The sequence below is a fragment of the Eptatretus burgeri genome, chromosome 9 (genome assembly GCF_056783735.1).
Source record: "Eptatretus burgeri isolate ZD-2024b chromosome 9, Ebu_testis_v1, whole genome shotgun sequence".
NCBI lineage: Eukaryota > Metazoa > Chordata > Myxini > Myxiniformes > Myxinidae > Eptatretus > Eptatretus burgeri.
Window position 1 is genome coordinate 49,784,530 of NC_140969.1, and position 24,607 is coordinate 49,809,136.

Genomic DNA, 24,607 nt, shown 5'->3' on the forward strand with positions numbered 1-24,607 from the left:
GCGATCGATGTTGTCATCGATTTGAGGGAACGGTATTGTCATCAATTTGTGTGATTGTTGATGCTTCTTTGAATGAATATTGTCGTCTGATTTGAGTGAATGTTGATACCACTGACTTAACTTTTCCAACCCTACCTGTAATCACCTTTATCCCTGTTGACATTTCTGACAGTCCATCCTTGTCATGTGCATGCATGGGTGTGTAAGCAATATTGGAAATAATTATAGAAACAAACACAGGATATGCACAAATAATCAGTAATTGCGACAGATATATATATATATATATATATATATATATATATATATATATATATATATATATATATATATATATATATATATATATATATATATATATATATATATATATATACTAGAAGGGAACTCAGGAGAGAGCATCCCTCCGCCAGGCTGATTAGTTTACGTTTTGTATCCCACTGATAGGCCGGACTGGATTCGGACCGGAACTAAAATTTAATCGGCTTGTTCTTATCACCCAACCAACTCACCCACCATGTTTCATTCGAGTCCGTCCATAACTTTTTGAAATATTGTGCTATATATCATTTTAGCCCGATCACTCAATGGTGAAGAATCACTTAAAAATTCGAGGATCCAGATTCAGATCTTCACTAAAACTCAATCAATTCTTCCTTGTTACATACCCAACCTGCCCACTAAATTTTGTCCGAATCAATCCACAACTTTTTTGAGACATCGTGCTATATATCATTTTAGCCCTATCGCTCGATGGTGACGAATATATTCAAAAAATTCTCGGATCCAGATCCGGATTCGGATCTTCACCAAAATCTAATTGTTTCGTCTTTGTCACGTACCCAAGCTGTCCACAAAATTTCGTACAAATACATCCATAATTTTTTGAGATGTTTTGTTCACAAACAAGCAAGCAAACAAACAAACAGACAGGAGGGGTGAAACCATAACCTCCATCCACCTTTGGTGATGGAGGTAACAATACGTTATTACAGAAATTGTAGAAAAATAAAATGAATATGTTGTGCAATGCTTTTATTATTGTGTGTGTCAGGCCTGCTCTTTACAAAAACCATGACATGTTTCCATGTTCCTACACAGTTTATTAATGTATGACTGTGGAATGTTATTCCAAGAATCATTTAGATTTTCTTAATTCATCCAAGGTGTTTGGTTGCCATTTTGCTTTGTCAGTACCGTTTCCATGTAACCCCCATATAGCCTCAATGCTCTTCATGTCAGGTCTTTGTGCAGACCAAGGCATCTTTGTGAGTGGTCCATCAGCATCTACTTTTTTCACCATATTGGCAGTTTGCTTGGGGTCATTGTCATGTTGTAATGTGATTCATTTTCCAATGAGATATATTCCTGAGGGAATGGCATTGTGTATCAGAACCTACGTGTACCTGTTGGCAGTCGGTGTACGTAAACATTTTTGGAAATCATTGATATCCTCGACTTTTAAGCACTTTCACTCTTGTATGGATCCACCCCCATGCTTCACTGTAGCTGTTGTACACTAACTTGTATACTGCTTCTCTGACTGCCTTCGAACAAATTACCATTCATTATTACCAAACAGTTTAAACCTGGACTCATTCCTGTGGCGAGCACCTTCTTCCAAGTGCTAGTTTTGTGTGTCCTTATCTGAGAGTCTTGCACACAGCCCCTGCTGAAACATGAAGTGATCTTCAATGTACTGCATGAAATAGCCTTCACACGTGAATACCTTGGTTTTTATATGTGATATTGTTGCGAATCTGGAAGCCATGAGCACACGACATTCAGGTCCTATAGCTCGGTTATTTCGAGAAGTGAATGTGGATAGATAGCTCCCCTTTCCCTCGTCTAATGGGTGAATAAATGTAAATGCGCTGTGAGTTACTTTGATAGTCAGGGTTTTCTTTTATTTTACACCACCAATGATAACAACAACACCAACGATAACAACACCAATGATAACAACACTAACGATAACTACAACACCAACGAAAACCCTCTGCTTCCGGCATTCTCCGCGTGCTCACTGAAATGCGGTGTGTGTTCAGAATGCATTCGCGAACTGAATTCGAATCGCTTGGCTGCACTCCAAGAAATGGAATGCGTCGTGTCCCACCCAACGACGAGCGACCTGAATTCCATTCCCTAATATGGACACTAATCGAATCGCTTGGCTGCGCCCCAAGAAATGGAATGCAACATCCCCCACCACCGTACCCTTGGTGGCACGCTGAGTCGGGGAAAGGTCAAGCCCCACCCTTCGATTCGCTGGGGCACTCCAAGAGATGGAATGCGACAGCCCCCACCGATGGCGAACAGGCCACGCCTGAGCGAGTGGCGCCCGAGAGGATAAAAAGGGAGCGGAGAGCACAGAAGTTTGGGTTGTTCTTGGTCCTTGGTTCTTGGTTGGTGGTTCTTTGGTTGAATCGACTCGAGCGGATTGGGAAGGATCGGCGCCTCGTCTTCACCAGCGCATGTTCTGGAGCGCAAGAGGATCCGCCGGAGCTCGTGAGGCTGATTTTGGCTCGCCAGTGTCTGGATTCAGCTCGCCCTCGCTGGTGCCCGGTTCGAACAGCTCGAAGACCACATGAGGTGGACAGGTCCGAGGCAGAATCTGGTCTTCAGCGCGTCCTTTCCATCCGAGCTGGAGGCCTTGATAAAGACCACTTTGGGTCCGATTCGTGGGTGTGTGTGTGTGTGTGTGTGTGTGTGTGTGTGTGTGTGTGTGTGTGTGTGTGTGTGTGTGTGTGTGTGTGTGTGTGTGTGTGTGTGTGTGTGTGTGTGTGTGTGTGTGTGTGTGTCGCGCCAGTCTGCTAAGTAATGAATTGTTAAGTGCCTTGCTGTACATACGTGCTTATCAATATTCGGATAACTTTGCCCTTACGTGCTTCCCTCATTTCCCTATTGTTAATAACTATCCCCATTTGTGAGATGTATCAGCTCGTTCGTGTCCTTTCCTCCATTGGCTTAGTGTGCTGCGTGTTGGAAAATGAGCAAGTCCATTATGCCGCCGTAAGGGGACATTTGGACCGACGGATCTCGGTGACCATCCGCTCGGGTCGCACTCGGTTCGAGTACGCTAGCGGCTCGTTCCGTACGGGTGCTGTCGAGGGTGTGGAGACTTGGTAAATTGCCACGTGGATATCTAGGTATTTTGAAAATTGGCAAATAACCCTGTACCACATGGTAGAAATATTGACGCTTCACGGTCCGATAAGGGACCCGTACTTTTCGGAGTTTTCTGAAAAGATACGATCTAAATTCCGGGTGATCGGTGGAGCCGACTCAACTGCTCCACCTAGCAGTAGTGTTCTCAGCCAACGCCCGGCCCGCAACAATATTTCCTTCTCAGGAGCCATCGTATTCATCATAATCTCTATTTTTATCATTTAGCTGTAAATGTGGCTCTTTCTGATTACATATATATATATATATATATATATATATATATATATATATATATATATATATATATATATATTGTTGTTGAAATGACTCCTCGGCGTGTCATCAATGCTTAATATGGTATAGTTATTTTCTTAATGAATGTTTAGAATAAGTGTAAAAGTAATTAAACGTGATATTAGATTTATGTCGCTATTATGTTGAGATAGATGACATCCACCCACCCTCATGGCTGTGTCGAGAAATTGCCATCCCTTCTTACCTTTTGTTTAATGTGTAAACCTTTGTTATCTGTCTTTGTGTACAGATAGCTGTTAAAATTTTGATTGCCTCCTCCCCAAATACCTTAAAGAGTTTAATTGGAATTGTCAGCACCAGGTACCTTTCCATTTGCCGGCTCTTCCAAGGCTCTACTTACCTCACATGCTATCACTATTGGTTCTTGCTTATATTCTCTTTCTTCGAAGGCTGTTATCGTATTGCTATCTCGTTTGTACTGGATAGAGTTTCGGTAAAACCCTTCCATATTTTGTTCGCCTGTGTTTCTTCTGTCATATATTTTCCTGTTGTACTTTTAAGGACCCCAATCCTCGACTTAAACTTTCCTGTGATCTCTCCGATCTTTTAAAAATATCTTGTTTTCCCTGCTTTGTTGTCACTTTCTATCTCTCGGCATGCCTCTTTAAAACATCCTTGTCTTTCCCAGCTTGTCCTTGGAAGTCAACATTTCGCCGTCTCATGTCCTCTCTTGATGCGCCTTTGTTTTTCATCTCTCTTCTTCTTTCTGCAATATGTATTGCCTCTTTTGACATCAATTTGGCCTTCTTTCTGCGTGCTTTTGGGGTGTTGCTTTGACCTCTTCTTTAACAATTTTTTCAATATCTTGCCACAATTTGTCTGGCATTCTGTCAAGCAAGCTCTGCAAAACGTTTTTTTTGTTTGTTTTTTTTGTCTTTTATTGCATACTTGCAGATAACCAGGTTCCCCTGGGCTGTTGTAAGGGAATGCGTTCCCAATAGAATGTGGAATATGTTTGGAGTTTCCTCTGAATATCCTTTGATGACTGCATAATTGTCACTAACCACTAAGACTGCAAAGGTTTTTCGTTGAAATGAATCGACGGAAAGGTAATTATTGTATATGTTGGACGGAATTGACTGACTAATTTGTGGTTATATTATTTTTATATGTCCGGTAGATGTGCAAACCAATGGCTGAGCCTATACACCAGCAGTGTGCATGACAAAAAATGCACATAACTCGAAATTGCATGAATATCGATCTTTTTAGGCCTCCACTTGCACTATCTTGACACAAGAGCTCTAAATTTAGGAATCATCCAGCTTTATATGTTCTGTAGTTATGACGTTTACCCCATTCAGAAACAATTTTGTGAACGTTTGAGAAGTTCAGATTTTGACTTTCAGTTCTGGATCTCCTTGTGAGTTTCATCCAGTCCTGTCATAACGTCAAGGCAAAGGGAGGACACACAAGAAGGCATTGACTGAAATTATAAAATGACACTTGTTATTTTCATGAAGTAATTTGTTTCACAGACATTTATAAAGTCTGTTAATTTGCAATAAGAAACTGAAAATGTTATCACTGATAATTTGATGAATTTACCCTGAAATTTGAATGTTATCGGAATAATCCAAAATACTGTTATGTTTGTGGGGTAGATGGAAGAACTGCATCGTAAAGGTAGGATTGTATAGTGTAGCATGGTCCGTAGATGAGCAGGAGACATCTCGATGTAATGTAAGTCGGAAACCTGTGAGCTTAAGTTGTTACTTGTCACCGCACGGGGGGTGGTGCTGTGTTAATTAGGTAGGGTTTATGGATAATTTCTCCCAATATGTGATTGCCCCCTGTGACCTTTTCCTATGTTTTTGCATTTACAAGACAGGTGATAAAAAGGAATCACATCCTTAAAACAACAACCGAGCCGAACGTTCCAAGCAGGCAAAAATCCCCGTCTCCAGGAATGACAGCTAGCAAACCACGTCCCTGGGGTGTATGATAGATGGGCTGGACATCAGAAGGTTCAGAGGAGAAGAGAGTTGTGTGAGGTACGTGCTTGGAGACGGAGACTCTCGCTCGCTCGCTGGCTTCTCCTCGACACGTCGAAGAAGGCTGCACGATTCTCATGTTCGTGCTGTGTGAATTTGCCCGCATGCTGGAGCGGGACACTGGCCGTGATTGTTTGTCTGAGTTGTGAAGTTGAACGTTTACGAGAGGGAGAGGAGAGGAAAAGAAGAGCGCCTCTCTCATCAATAACTCTGTTTGATCCTATTGTGTGTTCGAGGAGGAAGGTGGGCCGTCATTGTGAGGGGACCTGGCATAAGAGCGGAGCAGGCTTGGCAATCTCGAACGTGAGAAGTGACTGCACGGTGGTTTCTGAGCCCAGGTGTTGAATATCACTGCCCAAATTTCCTCATGTATGTGGGCTGGATGGGACCTGTCCTCTAGCTCCCCCTCCTCCCCTCCCCCCTACACACATGTGCAATTGGTGCAGGGACACCATAGGACATAGGCTTGCCAATCCCTTCCCATGCAACAATATCATCGACATCTTGCCTGTCGTGTCTTTTATTAATGTACAGAACAACCTATCAACTTTATTGTGCTCATCATGTCTGATCTCAGAAGCTTGGGAGAGCCTGGCTAGTATTTGGATGGGAAACCAATACGAATGTTTGGTGTAGTACCATGGGGAACTTTCAGAAAGTTTATTTGCCAACATAATTGATTTGTTCCTCCTGTGAAGTATAATCCAACTGAAAACCGCTGTCCCGAGTCACAACCTGATCGTCTCCATTTTTTTTTAAGCTTGTTAAAGATCCTTTGATGGAGTTATGGATCTGTTCATGGTTGTTTCTCAGTTCCTGAATCCATTTTGGCAGAATCAACCCTCTGGTATATGATCATGATTGATGATTACAATGATTATAAAAAAAACAAGCTCGAATGAGCTAAAATCCTCGTCCTCTTAATGGTGACGACATAAAAACGAATTTGACGTCATTGTGATGTATCAGGTTTGCGATAAATTATCTGTACTAATGCCCGGCTTGATTCTCCCAAACAAAATTCAAACAGCTTGCCTAGTTTCGGAGATAATGGAATAGGCGATTTCCATTAGCGGCGATATTATGACGTCAACTTTTTTGTCTCGGAAGAATTTCCAAAATCGGAGATGGTTACTGCCTGTGCGTGGGCTTTCTTCGTATACATGGCAAGTTTCACGAAGATCCGATGAAAACTCTGGGTTGTGAAACAAAAAATGTCAAAAACTGGAATGACGTCAGAAAAATTGACATGACGTCTTAGTGATGTATCATATGTGCAGTAATTCATCTCTGCTAATGCCCTGTTCGATTCCCGCAAACAGAATTTAAAAAGCTTGCCTAGTTTGAGATAATTTTTTAGGACATTTCCATTCGCGGAGATATTTTGACGTCATAACTTTTTTTTTCTCGGAGGAATTTTCAAAATCGGAGATGGTTACTGTCTGCGCAGGGTATTTTTACATATATATGCCAAGTTTCAGGAAGTTTCGATGAAAACTGGAGGCTGTGAAACAAAAAAGTCCACAAGAAGAATATGAAGAACAACAACGTGAGTAAGACTTAGAGATCCTCCACGAGGATCTAAAAATCCCATGGTATTTCTTCGACAGTAGGACTTTGTGTGTTCGTACCCTGGTTCCATTTCTAGCTTTGAAATCAAGGTAGGCAACTTTAATTCAAAGGATATGGATTTTGTTCGCTGAATAAAATTAAATGAATGGAATTAATGAAGGGAATACAAGTAAATTTATGGATTAGCTTAATAATGTGTGGATATTGCACAACACTCATGGGTCAGATAGCCTCCTCCTACTCCTCAGTTTCCTCGTTTTCCTTCTATATCGCTGAATAACACAAAGCATCGATGCACTTGAATATCCAAATCCACATCACATTGTGTACCCCTTGTGTTGTTTGTTTATTTTTGGTTTTAACGATTAAGGCTCATGAAAGAGCAACATGATGCAATGTAAAACGACTCAACACACAATAGAGTGGCGGAGATGCAGGCAAATACAAATATGTTTGGGGTCGTTGAAGGCTGGGAATTGCTTCTTCAAATATGGTGTTGTCAGCTTTAACAGGTGTTATGCCTGTAAATTAGAAAACTGGTCCTGTCAAAAAATTGTATGTTGCATGTTGTTTAAACAGCTGTTGTTGAACCAACTGTACAAACCTCGGTGTGTGTTGTGAGCGGCAATGTGGGAGTTACTTTGGTAATGCGTGTCTATCCTTGGGCCTGTTAGGTTGAGGCAGCTTATATCATTTGGCTTTTTGCACCGTATTGAGAGCATCTTTAAAAGTAGAATTATGTTGTTTATGATTGGCTTGCCTTTTGGAAATTTGGACTGTGTTAAATGGGGCTTCCCTTCACATGTCCACCTACCTCAGATGAATAGTTGTTAAATAATTCCTATTATAGGTCTTTCTGTTGTCATTACACTTCTGAAATCCCTCATAAATCAGCTGGTGGAACCACTACCCACAGTGAGCAGGTGAAGAACATCATGCCAGCGGGCTGCTGTTCCCTCTACCCTCAATACTGCTCAGTGCTGCCGTATAAACCTTTGAGAACATGGAAGGCCTGTTCCACTGTGAAGGAGATCTTCCTTTCCCAAAACAAGGAATCAGTCACAAAATGGCAGGCTTTGTGGTCGAACGTTTATGGTGAACTGCCCCGTGCTGAAAAAAGGAATCCGACAAATCTGACATCTCAATTTCTGACAACCTTCTTCTCGCTATTGGTGCTGGTAATTTTGAATCCTTCCCCAACATCCACTGCCTGCAAGTGAGAGCGTACACGCAACTCATCACCAGTGCAGAAGCTGAGCACCCTTTCTTCATTACGAGAAGGAACTCGAGAGTTCAGAGAACACGCCACCCCGTTGATTGTTCAGGTTTAAACAATTGAAATTAAATATTCATTTGTAAAGTTAATTAAAAAAAAATTTGGGAAGGTTAGTACCATTGATGCATTTATACACCACCTTATTTAACATGTCCAAGTACTGCAAAATGGGATTTTCTTGAAAGTGACAAGAAGGTGATTTGTGTTCTACAGTGTTCAAGTATACAATTCAAATTCAAGAAGGGTGAGAATTGCTTAGAAAAACATGTCTCCGACCAACGTGATAGTTTGCAATTCCAAAAAGGGCACAACTCTGTGGGAAAATATTGACGAAACGCCTTGAAACTCGAACTTGTTCTGTAACTTATCATAATAAAGCCATGAACCAAGTTACAGTTGAATATGTTAAAGGGTATGGGGGGAAAAAAGTCTGAAAAACCCCAAGTGAGATGCATGGATAGACAGACAGAGAGCACACCAATAGTCCTCTCCGGTGAAACCAGTAGGGGGGCGAATAAAATGAAGATTGCAAAGGTCGTGTACAAAAATATTGACGCAGTGGCTAGATAACACTTTACATTAGTTCTTCGTGCCTGTTGTTTGTGTCCATTATGACATCCTTAAAAATAGTAAGTTTCGTGTTTAGAATGGTTTTCAATTTCGTTTGACTGCCAGACAGGCTGACAAAGTAAAAATATTATCTCACTACAAGTTCGTATTCCGATTCATGTTCAGATTCATGTTCAAAGTAGAACATTCAATTTAAATTAAGTTGTTCCTCGATCGTAAACTGACATTTTGTGGACTGACGGAGAGACGGACAGGCATGAACCGATTGCTTAACCCCGCCCTTCGCTTTGTGCGCATGGGGTAATAAGACTTGGAACACTGGATCTTCTATGACTGAGGAACGTCGATCTGATCTGGCAGTAATTGCTTTGTTTTTTCAGTGAAAGAAATCCCATTAGATGAAATCGGTCACACCTTCGTACAGACACACTCAATAAAGCTCGTTCCAACTTTCCTGTATGCGGAATGACTTGCACAATCAGTTGTGTAAATCCAGAATTTGAGCGCTCCAGCATTGTGTACATCATACTTGCTGTGATGAGCGATTGCATTTCGGAGCTAGGTTACAATGTTTGGCCACCCGGTACTTTATAAGCTCATTTGTTAATTTTATTGAGGACAATTTTGTGTGGAAAATTAGGTCTCGATTTCCCACACGAGATATTTATTTTGCAGTGCAATGTCTAACTCGTAACTCGACCTGGTGGTGGCACAAACATGTCTCCACTATCACAAACAAAAATCCTGGATCCACCTCTGTTTCTTGGACCAAACAGACACATAAAGTAGTCTTTTGGCCTTCACTACAGCAGATAGGTTGCTTTAAGAAACAATTGTATTTTTATTTTGTCTGTTCACCATTTTTTTTTCTTTTTGCAGAACTCTGTAACATGCGCATGTACACACACACACACACACACACACACACACACACACACACACACACACACACACACACACACACACACACACACACACACACACACACACACACACACACACACACATACACGGACAGAAAGACATGCCCGGTTAGCAATAGCGCAGAGCACACAGAGGCATACCACATGAGATAGCAACGCCACGACTTTGAAAGGCTTGGAGCTTAGAAAGGGATTTAAATTGCGTAGTAAGGTGATTTCAGATCTTCTAAACGTGACAGACTAATGATTGCCAACCCGATCCTCAATCCTACTCGCACATGACGCAATCCGTAACATTTGGAAACCGTGCCACAAAAACCTTCACTCAATGGGAATCATTATGAGTCCACGAGGCAATACAAATGTGCTTCAGACATCTTGACGCGTGTGCACGGTCTGCACTTTCAGATGTCTGAACCACGTTGGCAGGTGTGAGGAACACTTGTTAGCCGTTTTAGCAAATTATTCTAATCCACATAATTCTATACTTTAAGAGTCATTAAAATGCACTGCTACTGTGGCTAGATTTAACATTTCCTGCATAGTTTCATCCTGGGTTTTACCAACTTGCAATAAAGTGAGAGAATTCCTCGTCTTTATTACCCTCAAGTCCTCAGCACAATGGAAACGGAACCATGTGCAAGAGTTTCCATTGGGAAAAGAGCGAATAAATAATTGCTGCATTTGCTCGGTTTGTTTGCATATTTCCAGCAGATATTCATGAAACCCCAAATGCCGTTTAAAACTGTCATTTTGACCAAGTGGTCATCGGTTCGCACGACGTAATGACGTAAACATCTTCGTCCAGTCATTTCACTGCGATGACCTGTTATTCTTCAATGACATTGTGTCTTCGCTTACTCGGTGATGGAGATTGTCCTACAGTTTATTAATTTGTTGTTTGTATTGCTTGTGACAATGGTTGATATTGTTCCATGGACTCCATGGCAGGATCTCGGCAGCTTGTAAGCTGTCATCCTTTGGTGTTCGTTTCACTTTCATTTTTCACATCCTTCGTTGTATGTTGGCGGCTCTGACCCAAAACATATCTCGAACCGCGTTTCTCAATGCTAGCAAACAAAAGGCGTTGTTCAAAATCTGCCCTGATTGGTGCAAGATGTATCCTTATTGCTTGAGCCGAGACATCCCTGGGGTTTTGCGCAAATGTATCCTACGATGTACTGTGTTCCCAGCAGTTCATAACGCGTGCGTTGCTGTGTACTTACCTCATGATGAATGCTGTTTTGCCTCTTTTGGTTGAAGCTGCATCCTGTTACAATATCAATGTCGGAGTACGGCAAAGGAGGTATTTCTCCTAATGCATTCACTTTAAGGCTTCATCTGCGGCGTATTTACTCCATGAGCTCCCTGCACTCTTGGGTTTTGGCGGTTTCGTGCAAATATAATTCTCCAGTTTTTGCCAGCGTTTGGTTATTGGAAACGTTTATTTAGTTATGAAGTATAGAAATGCCCAGCACTTTGAACAGCCTGTCGTCTCTGCCGGGATGTGAGAAAAGTAAGAATTGTTGAATGAAGAGCATAGCCACTTGGATGAGTGGTGTGCTCTGCAGATGCTTAAACACAAAACGATGACTAATCTTTGGCAAGTGTTGCCCACAATGATCGAGTGGAGCTTGGTGCTTGAATAAGTTTGCTTTGTGAATCAAACTTATTGGAGCATATGGAATTTATTTTTGGATGAAATGCTTTTGCGTACACGCGGATTTGAGAGCCATTCTTGTGGGATAAGACCAACACGGACAGCGTAACCATCACGGAGCCTGTGAGGAGGGCCATGCATCCTCCCGGGGCCCTGTGCACACCAGGAGGGCCTGCTTCCTGCAGACCCCCGCTGCACTCTGCCAAAGAAGATAAAGAGCAGGTCTTGAGGTTGATCCCATCCAGGCTCACACCATTTACATCCCGGCTCCCCTTGACTCCACAGCCTGCTTTTAAGCAACGTGGGAATGTGTTATCTTACACTTCACTCTGATGCCGCCTGTTTCTCTTCCTTTCTTATTTTAACAACTTTCCCTCTTTTTTTTTTTGTTCTTTTAATTTTATTTATTTTTGTTCCAGCAAATTACCAGCATCATATGATCCATCTCCCTGTGCTCTTACTGTCCCATTCTTTTTAAAATCATATATATATATATATATATATATATATATATATATATATATATATATATATATATATACATACATACATACATACATACATACATACATACATACATACATACATACATACATATAGATATTGCCATTTATTATCATTGTTTGCACTTGCATGAGATGAGCATGGGAAGCACTCTTGAAAGCCTGGAGGGGAAGTGTCACGAGATAATATACTAAGGGATTTGTTCCCATCGAAGAGAGAATAGAGGGTTGAAGGAATGTAGAATTGTGGAGGGTAACCAGGTGTGGAATTCTGAAATAGCATGTGGTGCTACCTTGGTGTGCTGTGGGAGGATATAGTTATAAGAGAGAGAGAGAGGGAAGAGCGAGGCCAGAAATGAGGCAAAAGAAACGTGAGAGAGTCCACCAACCTGCCCTGCAGTAGGTGAGAAGCAGACCTTACGACTTGGCCTCTTGCTGAGAGATGCAATTAACATGGAGATTACTGGACTCAATTGCCTCCAGGGGAGCAAGATGGGCAGCAGCTCCAAAAACCAAGAACTAGGACCATGAAACTTCAGGTGAAGGCCTTATACACTATCATGAGCTCGAAGCAGCTCACAGTGGACTTAGCTCTTCAGAAAAAAAAACCAAGGCATTGCCCAGGTTTCAAGGCCAATTGGGAGATGTGGTTCGCCCAAGACAGTTTGCGAGGATTAGGAGCTCCAGGGAAGGGGAGGAAAAGGAAAAAAGACAGCAGAATAAAAGTGCAAAGGAAAAGGAGGAGAGGTGAGATGGATGATACAAAGTTAAACATAATAAAAGGGGGAAAGCAGAGCCTGAAAAAGATTTAGTTGTTCTGTTTTGGGGGGGGGGGAGGTGTCAAAGTAAATTAAAGGCACTCGTTAATCGTGTGGGGGAAGGTGGAAACATGCTGATCCTGAAGATCAGGCTTTGTTCTTGACGTTTTTGACTCTCTGCAGTGGTGAAATTGAGAAAAATACCCAAGACTGCCACGTGACTGAACAAATGTCCAGGAGATTGACCTATCGGGCAACTGACTTGGAGGGATGTGTTGTTGGTTCGTACATTGAACAAGTGTTCACGGAAGCGATCGCCCAGTCTCTGCTCTGTCTCAGTGACATATTTTTGCAGAGTATGCGTGAACAATATTCATCTTCTAGATTAAGACTAGTTTTCCATTCCAGCTTGGAAAGTATGGATGTGTCAGAGATGGTTTCAGAAATTCAAGTGATGTCAAGAGAGATGATCCTGATCTCTTGTTTAAGACTTGGTGCACCATCTATTGGTTTAAAAAAATCAGCATGCCCATTGTGGAATCACCAGAGAAGAAGCCAGACCAATGATCAGTTACTAGAGTTGGAGAAAAAAATAAAGCCTGAGGTCTGCAGCAATGATGGATTCCATCACTCTGTTTATGAAGGGGAGAAGGATAACCTGTTTGTAGTTGAGTGGATCAGACTTGGAACCATAGTTTGAACAGGGTGATGTTTGTAATTTTCCAAGATGAAGATAGGAGTCCAATTGAGAAAGATCTGGAGTAGAGTGAGAAAAGATTTGGGCCAAAGCACAGTTCTTGAGGATTACAGTGCCAAATTTGATTGCAGAGATTCAATTCAGATTCAGAGGATTCCATTGAATTTGGTTGCAGAAGAGGAGGAGATTGGGACAATACTCTTTGCAGAGCGTTGGTGCTGCTTCAGCAGCCTCCTTAGCTATTGGGCACAATCCTGGACGGGTCGCCACTCCGACACTACACCAGCGTGCTGGCTGGCACTCGTTTGCCGACCGCGGAAGGATGACAGGCCGAGTTAACCCCACCTGGTATTAATTCAGCAGTCGAGTGGGATTTGAACTCAGGACCCGAGGAGCCAAAGCCCGCCACCCTAACCATTAAGCCAACACCAGGCAGATCTCAAAATTAAGGGAAGAGATGTCCATGTTCTGCAGAAAGGAATCTGTGATGGTGAAAATGGTGGGTAGGGGAAGGGAGAGGTTGGGGACCTTGGTATTTTCAGTAATGATGGTATATTAAGCTTTTCCAGAGCAGTGTCCAACTTGATTCCCTCCTTGAGTCAAGGTACAGAAGGGGATGTTTACTCGGGACAGATTTGACTAGGCTGCCACAAGGCTTCCGTGGGCATGGTGAGAGACTTGAAAGTTTTTGATGGCAGGTAAGCTTCATGTTGACGATGCACATCGGTTGCAGTCTGTGCAGAGGGACTTTTAGGTTCCTATCAGTAGTGTTTGCCTTCCAATTGGAGAACTTGAGGTGCTTTTTTGTGATTGGCTGGCAACGTGCCTTACTGTACCAGAGTCGGAATGGTGAATGGGACAACTGGAGGCATGAGGGGATGAACTGCTGACTGGAGATTAAGCAGTCTCTCAATAAAGGAATTCCTGGAACTTTTGATGTCTTGAGCCAATGAAATAATGGACTTGTTTGTGAGGGAAATCTGGGATTTCAAACCAGATTAATCTGCCTCGCCGAAATGCCATACACATCGGCCCTTTTGTGGCTTTCTGAAGACCTCCAAGGAGACAAACACGTTCACAAGGACATCATCAGAAAAGTCAGTGGAAGCAGGACATGTATGAGGGAAGGTTTAACATCTCTCTATAATTCCAGCAATCTCTGTGTGTCTGTGTGTGTGTCTGTGACCGCTGTTTCTCAACAACCACTGGTCCGATCTAATTGGAACTTGCCAGGTATATTGCTGGGGACCTGAGTACGTGCCTTTTCAAGGTTTGATATTAATCGGACAAGTGGTTCCCAAGTTATGGCCATTTATTTACCAAACCAATGACAGGACACGTTGCTGCGTAGGCGTGGCCGATGGGGAAAGGGCGCCTTAGTTACCAATGACAGGACACATTGCTGCATAGGCATGGCCGTTGGGGAAGAGATCCTCAGTTACCAATGACAGGACACGTTGCTTGGCGTTTTGCACCCACAGTATCTATCTTCTCTCTATAATTCCAGCAATCTCTGTTTGTTTGTCTTTTCAAGGTTTGAAATTAATCGGACAAGTGGTTCCCAAGTTATGGCCAAGTTAGAGCGCGTTCCCCATTACGGGTTACAACGTACGGACTTCCGGATAGTGGTGACTTACTGTATTCTAATAATTTCTCGATTTCTTATGTGCATTTATGGATAAACACAATGCCCCAATCCATTCGTCGTTTACGAGAGCGAAGGAACGGCCTGTGTGTTTGTTTGAAAGTTTTTTTTTTCTTGCACGTACGGCATGCGAGAGCGAAGGAACGGTCTGTGTGGTTGTTGTTTCTGGCGCACGGTTTGAAAGTTATTATTATTATTATTATTATTATTATTATTATTTGTACATACGGGCACGCACATACGGGCACGCACATACGGGCACGCACTAGTCACTAAATAAACCTAACAAAGAATAAATGTCATTTAGTTGGAGGGGAGTAGACAAATAGAGAGACAGGGCAGATGTTCAACACAACTCCTCGGCTGCAACACTGTGAACGATAGTTTGATCACTGATTCACAGCCAACTGGCATGGTGGCAATTAAAGTCTCCACAGACTTGAAATGGTGAAATAGGATGTGTGCACAGCAGGGAATCTATGTCTGAAAAAAGAGCCTCATTGGTGGAGTTGTCAAAATTGGGGGAAAGAGGGGTGGAGGGTGGGGGGGGGGTCCTGAGACCATATACATAAACAAGAGGTTACTATGGAGAGAGAGATGCAAACGCAGAAATATGCCATTGAGTCTGGGGGGCCAATTCGGGGTGGGGGCTATGTGTAAGGCAATTGTGAAAATGTACGACAGCACCTCCACCAGGATGATTCTACCAAAGTTGGGAGCAGGGTCTGTCAAAGCACAGGTTAGGTGTAGCCAAGAAAGGAGACAAATGTGTCATGAACATCTTCTGTGAGAGAAGTTTCTGTCTGGACATGTAATGTCAGGCGATAGAGATTTCCTGGATAGAGAGACCTGAGAGGTTTGCTCAAACCCCTCTGATGCTAGAGATTGTGTGAGGATATCATCGAGAAGCAGAGACTGGGGGAAGTGGGGTTGGGGCCTTGAAGATTTTGAGGGAGATCAATTTTGGAGGAAGTGGAAGGGGTATTAGGGAATGAGCAAGGAATGGGAAGGACAGATAAGGGGTAGGAGAGCTGCTGGGGGAGGGTGGGACAGGGAGGTGTCTGGTGAGCTGAAATTAGGAGTTTGGCAAGCCAATGGAGATGGGCAAGAGAGCTGTGTGGATTGTTAACATGGAGAGTTAGGTGCAGAAGTGGTTTAATCTGGAAGCAAATATTTATAACAACTTCCTCTGCACCTTTTGCAACCTAAGTTCTAGAACACGATCACAAAGATTGCAGCCAAGTTGGAATAGTGGACTATTCTGCAGCCAGGGTGGAAAAGCACTGTATATTTTTTTTAATGATGTGCAGATTTGGAGTTTTTGTTCTGGTAAGAAATGACTGAAGGAAAATGTGACCGGCAGGCAGCAGAGGTGGGAAAGTGGGATGGAGCAAAGCAAACATGAGGGTAGATGGGAATGGTAAAAGCCGATGTAGAGATGGGTGGAGCATTCCAAATTTCTTATTAAATCATAAAAAAGTGAAGTAGGCCTAAAAACAATTACACAGAGATGCACATGGCGAATGAATAACTGATGGATTGAGTGAAAGGGGAAGAAAGAAAGAGGCTTTTAGATATTTTTTCAATACTATTTAAAAATGAATCTTTTCGTTGGGGATAAGAAGGGAATTTCGTGGAGGAAGGTGAGCGGATCATGGAGTTGAAGATAGGGAGGAAGGATACAGTTCACATGGAACAGGAACGATTAGCACAGCAGAATATATGAAGAAGTAAGGAACCTAGCGTACAACAGTCAATGCAAAGGACATCCACAAGGTTTAAAGGAATGGTTTATGGTGATTTGGGTAGAGACCAGAGAGATTGTGATGGCAAACATGTATGGAAACTGCTCGAGCCTTTGGGCTTACTCAGAAAACATGAGCAATTTACAAAGAGCAAGTAAATGAAAACGTACAGACTCTTGATTCTAGCAATCAACACAACGATGTCTGATAATATTGCGACAAACACTGACAACACGGTGTCTCAAAATAATGCAGCTGGGTAGACCCTGCTCCCGAAGAGCCCATCAGGACTCGTCCACATGCTGAGAACTGAACAACTGCGTTTGTCTATTTGGTGTTTCCGCATGAGCACATCCCTTGTGACGCGAGATCTACAGTCCTTGTCGTATTTGATTTATAATACATACCCACGGTCCTTCGTGAGCCTTAGATCGCTGTAGGAACAAGAAACGTTAGCAGATAGCTTTGCTTTTTCATTTCTTAAATTGACCAAAGCTTGTGAAGAAACATTTTGCCTCTAAGTTAAATGGCCCAGTCATTATCTGTGCACTGCCTTATACATGGCCCCGAGCTGAGAATTAGAATGGTGAAATGTCGTCACGAGCGGCGGATGTAATTGGAACCCAGGAAGAACCAGGACAACCGGATTACAAAATTATAAATAATTTAGTCATGGCAATCCTCTTGCAGAAACAGAAGGATAAAAGATTAAAGTAATGAAAAACCTGGTAAATATTTCAAAGTAAACATCGCAGTAAAGTTTTACCAAACTTCTCATTTCCTACCCTTGTTCTGGCAACCTCCTAATAAATCCATCCACAGCAACTTACGTAACACATGGGATTGAAAAAGTTTACACAGATGTAAATATTGCTTTCACACTTTGTCAAATGCTTTACAACACTAGTCAACTAAGTCTTTAAACATAACACTTAAAACAACACACAAACTGGTCAATATCAGGGTTTCCGTTCTCATGTGTGCATTCAGACTGGGAGTTCATTATAACCCGAAAAGAAGGCAATTAGCCACGTACATTCATGGATGCAAGCCGATTAAGTGAGCACGCCAGCTTGTAAGTGCACGTGCTTAAGAAAAATGATTTTTAATCTTGATTTCTCTTTCCCTGATGCAATCCAAGTGCGAGAAGCAGAGGTGCAGCTGCGGCGAAGTCAAAATGGGCCTGGAGGAGCACCATCTATTTCAGGCTTAGACCTGAGTAAGACGGCCCATAGTGTTGAATACCCACAACAATCTCCAACTCTCCTTGCACCGTTGATACAAATGAGGACAACTCCTGATGCCCAAGCAGCGTGAAAACCAAAACACCTAATTTTCACCACCTCATGGAACTCCGATGAACTGAGGCCCATGAGAGGCTGGAGGGAACGTTTATTTATTTATTTATTTATTTATTTGCAGGAGCGAGGCTCATGGAATTGCTGTGTCAAACTGATAGTGGGGCAAACATCAATGGAATGAGCAAACAGGAAAAGAGGAGGGGAGGAAACTGAAACAAGCAAGTAAAATGGTTGAGTTAAGAAAGGTTAATGGGGTTAATAAAGATCATGGGTCAGAATTGGCGATGACAGATGGCGGTGCATTGCTTGCCTGGAAGTTTAGTCGACCTGGATTTTTGGAAGTTTAACCAGAAGAGGGCTACTTGAAGAACATGTGCATCCTGGAGTTGGAGAGAGCATCAGAGGGCTGGGACAGCAGAGGGAGCAATGTTGGAGAATAAACAGTCAAAAACAGAGACCATCTACCTGCCTGCGATGTAACAGCAACAGACCTTGTTCTTCGGCCTCATCATGAGAGATAACAATGATTTTGCAAGCTCTGAATTCCACAGAATACAGGAGAGACCGATGTGATGCTGGGGCACCATCCCATATTGTGTATCATTGTGCAACGACACTTCCCTCAAAGAAGAACATTATTTTCTCATAAAATATATGATGATTCTCACAGTTCCCCACAGATCATAACTGTATGATTTTAACTGTGCCGTAGACTACGTAAAAGTACCATGCTTATCCTTGAACCATTCACTATATCAGGACAGACAGGTTTATTTGATAACTCCATTATACGAAGAGCATATGCTCTTTCGATCTGGAAATGGATCTCTCGCAACAGTATTTCTGAAGAATTAAGTTTAAAACCTCCTTAACCCTATTTATCAACTAAATTTCGATCCCTTATCCCACCCCCCATTATTTGGAGCATTTTCTAATAATTGCACTGGAGTATAGTTCTGATTGTAAAACATTGCACATGAGACATTTGACAATATGAGGATACGTCAGACGGCAACATGCTCGTCAACAAGCCATCTCATCTTGGTTTGCTCCTCGACGGGGTCGGATTGAACTTAAACTGCCGAGCTGCTGAAAGTGCTGCATGCATGCTTCATATCTTGGAGCTTGTTCCTTGTGTTTCGGGATAGAAAGACAGCTGTGTCTCTTCTCCATTTAAAGTGTGGATGTTAAAGATCCGATGGTATGTTTTGATAAGAGTATGCCTTTGCATACCGGTACCCTCGTCAAATTTCCTGATTGTAACGCTTGCTGTATCACGAGCACTCCCCAGAATAATTGGAAGTTTTTGTGCATCTGGTCAAAGCACGATGGTCAAAATGGCCTGCTTTTATGTCTAATATTGCTTGTGATTACTTGGACCAATTTAACATGTCAAAAATCTTTGTTCTTGCATTTTCTAGACCATTGATATGCTGCTGCCAGCAGGTGTGTTGCCATGGTCCAGAGGCGAGGGGGTACCTCTTATCGGTGCAACCCCTTTGGGTACTCGCTCACAGCCTGGCTCAGAGAAGGCCAGTAGCCCCATCAAAACGAAGACTGTCACAGGTGAGAATTGTTCATTCTGACAAACATGGAGAGATGAGAACACGAGTTTTTGGCCTCATCAGCTCCAGCTGAAGTAGGGAATACCTCGTATTAAAAACTTGGAGGTAAAATTGTTTTGAGCAGTAACATACCACAGTGTGCTCTACACCATTATATGGGATCCTTTCATGGTTGGTTGCCTGCTTGAAAAGCTAGACCATCCTGAACCGCTTTTAGAAACTTCCTGCCATGTGCCTTGAGAGAGAGCCTCAAAAAGAAGAACAAAGGGCGTGCCGAACGGCTTGGCTAGGCACGGATGCCGAATCTATGGGTAGAGACCAAGCTGTTAGCACAGGTTGCCATGCTACTCTTCGCAGACAACATAATCTGGCAGTGAGCCAACTCGGACTCTTGCTGCCACAGTTTGCCTGTTTCTGAAGCAGACGAGTAACCGGCCTGAAAGCACTTAAATGTCTCTGATGCAGCTGGGAGGTGGCTTCAAAGAGAGAAAATCACATCAAAATCGCACAAAAGGTTCTGGGTTTTACTCTGAATTTACTCTGAAATGACTGCTGCAGTTTGGCCAGAACTTTCTTTTTTCAACTAATTTTCAGGATGTTGGGACGGGGCCTAGTGCCGGAACGCATTTTCGCCGTTTGTTTTTGCTCGACATGTCTGACAATTTATTTAATCCAAATTATAACGCATTTGCATACGACTGACCGATCCTCATTATAATGTACTGTATTTATTTATTTTCTGAATTTTTTGTGATGTACAGTAAAAGTGCGTGCCACGTGCAGTCAATGAAGTGCTTTACCTAAGTGTCTCTCAAGACATTGAGAAATATAATGAGCTGAAAAAACACTTTTGCCACGGTACCTAATATGAATGGACTTTAAAAGTTTATTTTCTTAACGCAAAGTTAACAGTAACTGTACTTGTTCGGCATTCATCCCTGGGGAATAATTCTGAACATACATTGTTCCAAGGCTCGGGAAATGAAAACACTATTCTAGAGTGTTGATGTAATGTTCGCAGCACGCCGAGGGCTGGGCCTGCCTTTCTTGGCACCGTCCGTGTTTTAGTACGCTTTGCATGAAACGTGGGAGAACGCAGCAATAAACATGCTCTCAAATTGGCACCGTCGCATTGTTGATACCATCGGTGTTAATATGAATCGGGCAGCGAGGAAAGATGTTTTTTTTTTGTTGTTTTTTTCTTGTAAAATAATGGCATGTGTGTGACTGTTTTCTCATCTGCTGAAAGCAAGGCTAACTTGTGTAATCAATCTTGTGCAGTGTGAGAATGTTCCCCCTGCGGCTCCAGCTCTGGCAGCCATGAGAAAGCATGTCGATTGCAGTCTTTTAGTTCTGTAGCCAGTGACGTTTGTATTACATCAGGCGTGTCTCGTGAGCAGAACCATCGAAGAAAAGGAGTGAGAGGTTGGGTGGCAGGAAGGAGATGTAAGGAGTTGGGTTTTTAGGAGGGCAGAAGAGCAATTTGAAAGCCTCAAGAAGATGATGAATGATTTGGTCATTTACATCGATGGGCGCATTGAATATATAGATTACGGAGTTGTTGGGTATTGTGTGGCATGGCAGGTTTATTTCTTTTGGATAATCCATCATGATTTTTAATGTTTTTCAGGTGAGAGTTATTACTTCTTTTTTTTTTTGGTTTTTGTTGTTGTTCCTCCTAAATAACCAACTTTGCTTACGCAGCATTTTGCAAACATCCCTGACACAATTGCTCCCTGGAAATCTGTGCATCAATGTGCCATTCCTGGAATTGCTTTTTGTTGCCATTTTGTTTTTAGTGTCATTGTGTTTATTTAATTTTTATTTTAAATTTTGATGTTACTCTTAGACTTGCGGAAGACCTTGTACGTAAATTGCATACAGACCAACAGCCTGACAGTAATCATCATTGTACTTCATCATGACTTGCAAGGACACTAGTAGACAATGGACAAGTACAGATAAAACTAGATCGGCATTCAGTAGAGTGCATACCTCCGCCAGGCTGAACAGTTTACTTTTTTTATCCCACTGATAGGCCGGATCTGCATCCGGACCCAAAACAAAATTGAATAGGCTTGTTTTTCTTACATATCCACCTCGTACTCCTAGATTTGTGACTTAATATCATGCTATATATCATTTTTGGCCCCATACTTAAATGGTGAAGATTCAGTTTAAAAATTATTAAATTTTCATATCCATATCCAGATCCTGATCTTCACCAAAATTGGATAAATCTGTCCTTGTCACACACTCAACCTGTCCATCAAGGTTCGTCCAAATCGTCCATACCTTTATGAGATATCCTGCTCACAGACAGACAGACAGACGGACAGGGGTGGAAACATAACCTCCATTCATCTTAAGTGGTGGAGGTAATAAGGGATTTAAATGTGGTTCTGAATATCATGATCTATCTGTTTTGATGGGAATTCTAAACGGTTCCTGAACATTAAACAAGCTAGACTGGGAATATTTCCTGAACATTACAGGGTCAAATTTACTGAAGGCATTGAAGAGTTGGAGCATGTAGAATCGCTAATTGCCATTCAATCGCTGAGGAGCGATTATCCAATGTGTGATCAAAACCTAATCACAAGCGTTTAAACAACAATGAAACTTTTACACTTCGGTGAGAGTATGTGCAAGATTGTGTTTCAGGCCTTGCAGCAAGCATTGCATGGCTTATAATTGGTAGTTTACATGGAACGTTTGCTTTAATTGGCTCAAGAGGAGGCAGAAGAGGATCGGAATAGGGCAGTTCACCGACGTGCATTGAGAATCTTCGAGGATAGTTGCAATCCTCTGGAGAAGCGTAACAATATCATATTTGTCCGGAGTTGCAGACTCTCGAAGGAATCATTTTGTTGGCTGCTGAATCGAATGTGAGATGACCTGGATCGACCTATGATGAGGAGCAATGCACTGAATCCCCGACGACATTTATCTGTGGCGCTGCGATTCTACGCAGGCGCATCATTTCAATTGGATGATGGAGATATGGGCAGGATTTCACATGCTAATCGGCTGTTTTGAAGCACACAACTAATCGGCTGTTTCTCTCCCTTCGTAAATTGCTATTTAAACGGGTGATTAGCTGTGCATGTACAACAATGTTTTGTCAGCATTTAAGGGTTAGGCGTGTGTTAGCAAGACGTTCGCTCAATGCCTTTCGTAAATTTGGTTCATAAAGTATAACATCTAGGAGACACTGGCAGCTTTGCTGATTCTTTACATTTCTGACTTGTTGATTTCCTAACTAAACATTGTGTTGTTGATTGTCGTGTTTGTTTGTGTATGTGCATCTCTGTGGAAGTGTGCATCTCTGTGTGAGTGTGAATCTGCGTGTGTGCATCCCTGCATGAGTGTGCATCTCTGCCTTGCGTGTGTCTGTGTGTGTGTATGTGCATCTCTGCGTGCTTGTGAGTGCATGTCACTGCGAGTGCATGCATCTTTCTCTTTATTTTGTCATTCCACGTATTGCAGGATGGTACAGAGATAGCGCACTTAAGTTTAAGCTGTTTGGTGTGGTTCGAACTTCGACATGATTATAAACAGTCAGATCAGTGCTTCTCAGGCAGGGCACTGCCTCACAAAGTATCTTCCTTCGGATGGACGTTATGCTGGCAACCCATCTTGCAAGCATTAGCTCGTGAATGTTCCTACGGTGTCTTTTGACGAAGCGGAGGTGAGGTATTGCTGGCACCTTGAACAAATTATAAATTCTCGCCCTTGGCCCCAAAGACAACAGTGTTGTAACGCATTCCTTTTCCTTGGCCGAATCTTAGAATAAATTATATTGTTCGATGTCACGTTGCTTTGGCTCTGCGATGAGGTGAGAAGAGGGAGTTTATTTTTGACCTCGTCTAACTCACTATAACATGTAATTTTCAATTAGTGGCTGTGTCTTGACTAAAGATCTTGGTTATTCTTGATTTCTGTTTTTCCTTTTGAGTAAGGAATTTATTTCCATAATTGGATTGGAGTTTCACTTCATTATCCTATGGAGTCATATTTTTGGTCTATGGTAAATCTTTCAATTTACTTGTTTGTAGAGTTAAATCAGAGTTTATTTGAAGAAAAATAAATGTAAGCAACACTTCCTCGTATTCGCATCACAGGAAAGCACAACACAGTGGAAGGTAGAACAGTAGGTGCATGACTTAGTGTAGTTGCGGAACTCACTTTTCATCGAGTCACGTACATAGATGTACAGCTTTAATTTAAATGGTTGCCAATGATACCCCTTGTACTGTGCGCTGTCTAGGTTCTCGAATCCTCAACGTGCCTGGAAAGCCTCTCTGTGCAGAGCATGCTGAGAGCCTAAACGATGAACGGGCAGGCTGGACAACTAAACTGTTGTGGGATTCTGTGAAATGCCTCACTCTTCAGGTAAACGACAAGCTGTGCCTTTGTGAATGCTCATATAAAGAACCGTGCTGTGTTTATACAGTGCCCTGCCAGAATAAAATGAACGCTGCTGATTATAAACCAACTTCTTTTCTTTTTTGCATACAGAGTCAAGGCTCATGGAAGAGCGAGAACAAAATTACAGAACAAAAGGAACAGTAGGGGGAGAGAGACACACAGACAGACACCAACAGCAGGTTTTAAGGACAAAATTGATGGACACTTGGATAAGCAATTGGTGTGGAGAGGAATGAGGTGTGGAGGAGGACTCATGGGGTGGACATGATGGATACATAAGCAAACTCCCAGGAAGGTAAAACTGAAAATTTTGAAGATGTGTTTGGGGGTAGGTGTTGGCAGGGGAGGGGGTTGACATGGGTAGAAAAGATCATGGTTTTGGATTGGGGATGATCTGAGATGGTGGTGTCTTGAAGATCTGGAGGGAGGAATGAGATTGAAGTGGGTTTCACAGGTGGGGAAGAAGAAGGAACGAATGAGTGGA

General features: G+C 42.4%; 1 protein-coding gene across 5 annotated transcripts in view; it reads left to right on the forward strand.

Annotated features, from left to right (window-relative positions):
- The window catches only part of VPS13B (vacuolar protein sorting 13 homolog B), a 616,840-nt gene that overhangs the window by 336,450 nt on the left and 255,783 nt on the right, over nt 1-24,607 (forward strand). For all 5 annotated transcript variants that reach the window (XM_085896658.1, XM_085896654.1, XM_085896653.1 and 2 more), the window contains 2 exons: nt 19,549-19,693; nt 23,963-24,087. In XM_085896658.1, coding sequence (XP_085752784.1) covers nt 19,549-19,693; nt 23,963-24,087 — 270 coding nt within the window. The remainder of the gene's footprint in view (nt 1-19,548; nt 19,694-23,962; nt 24,088-24,607) is intronic.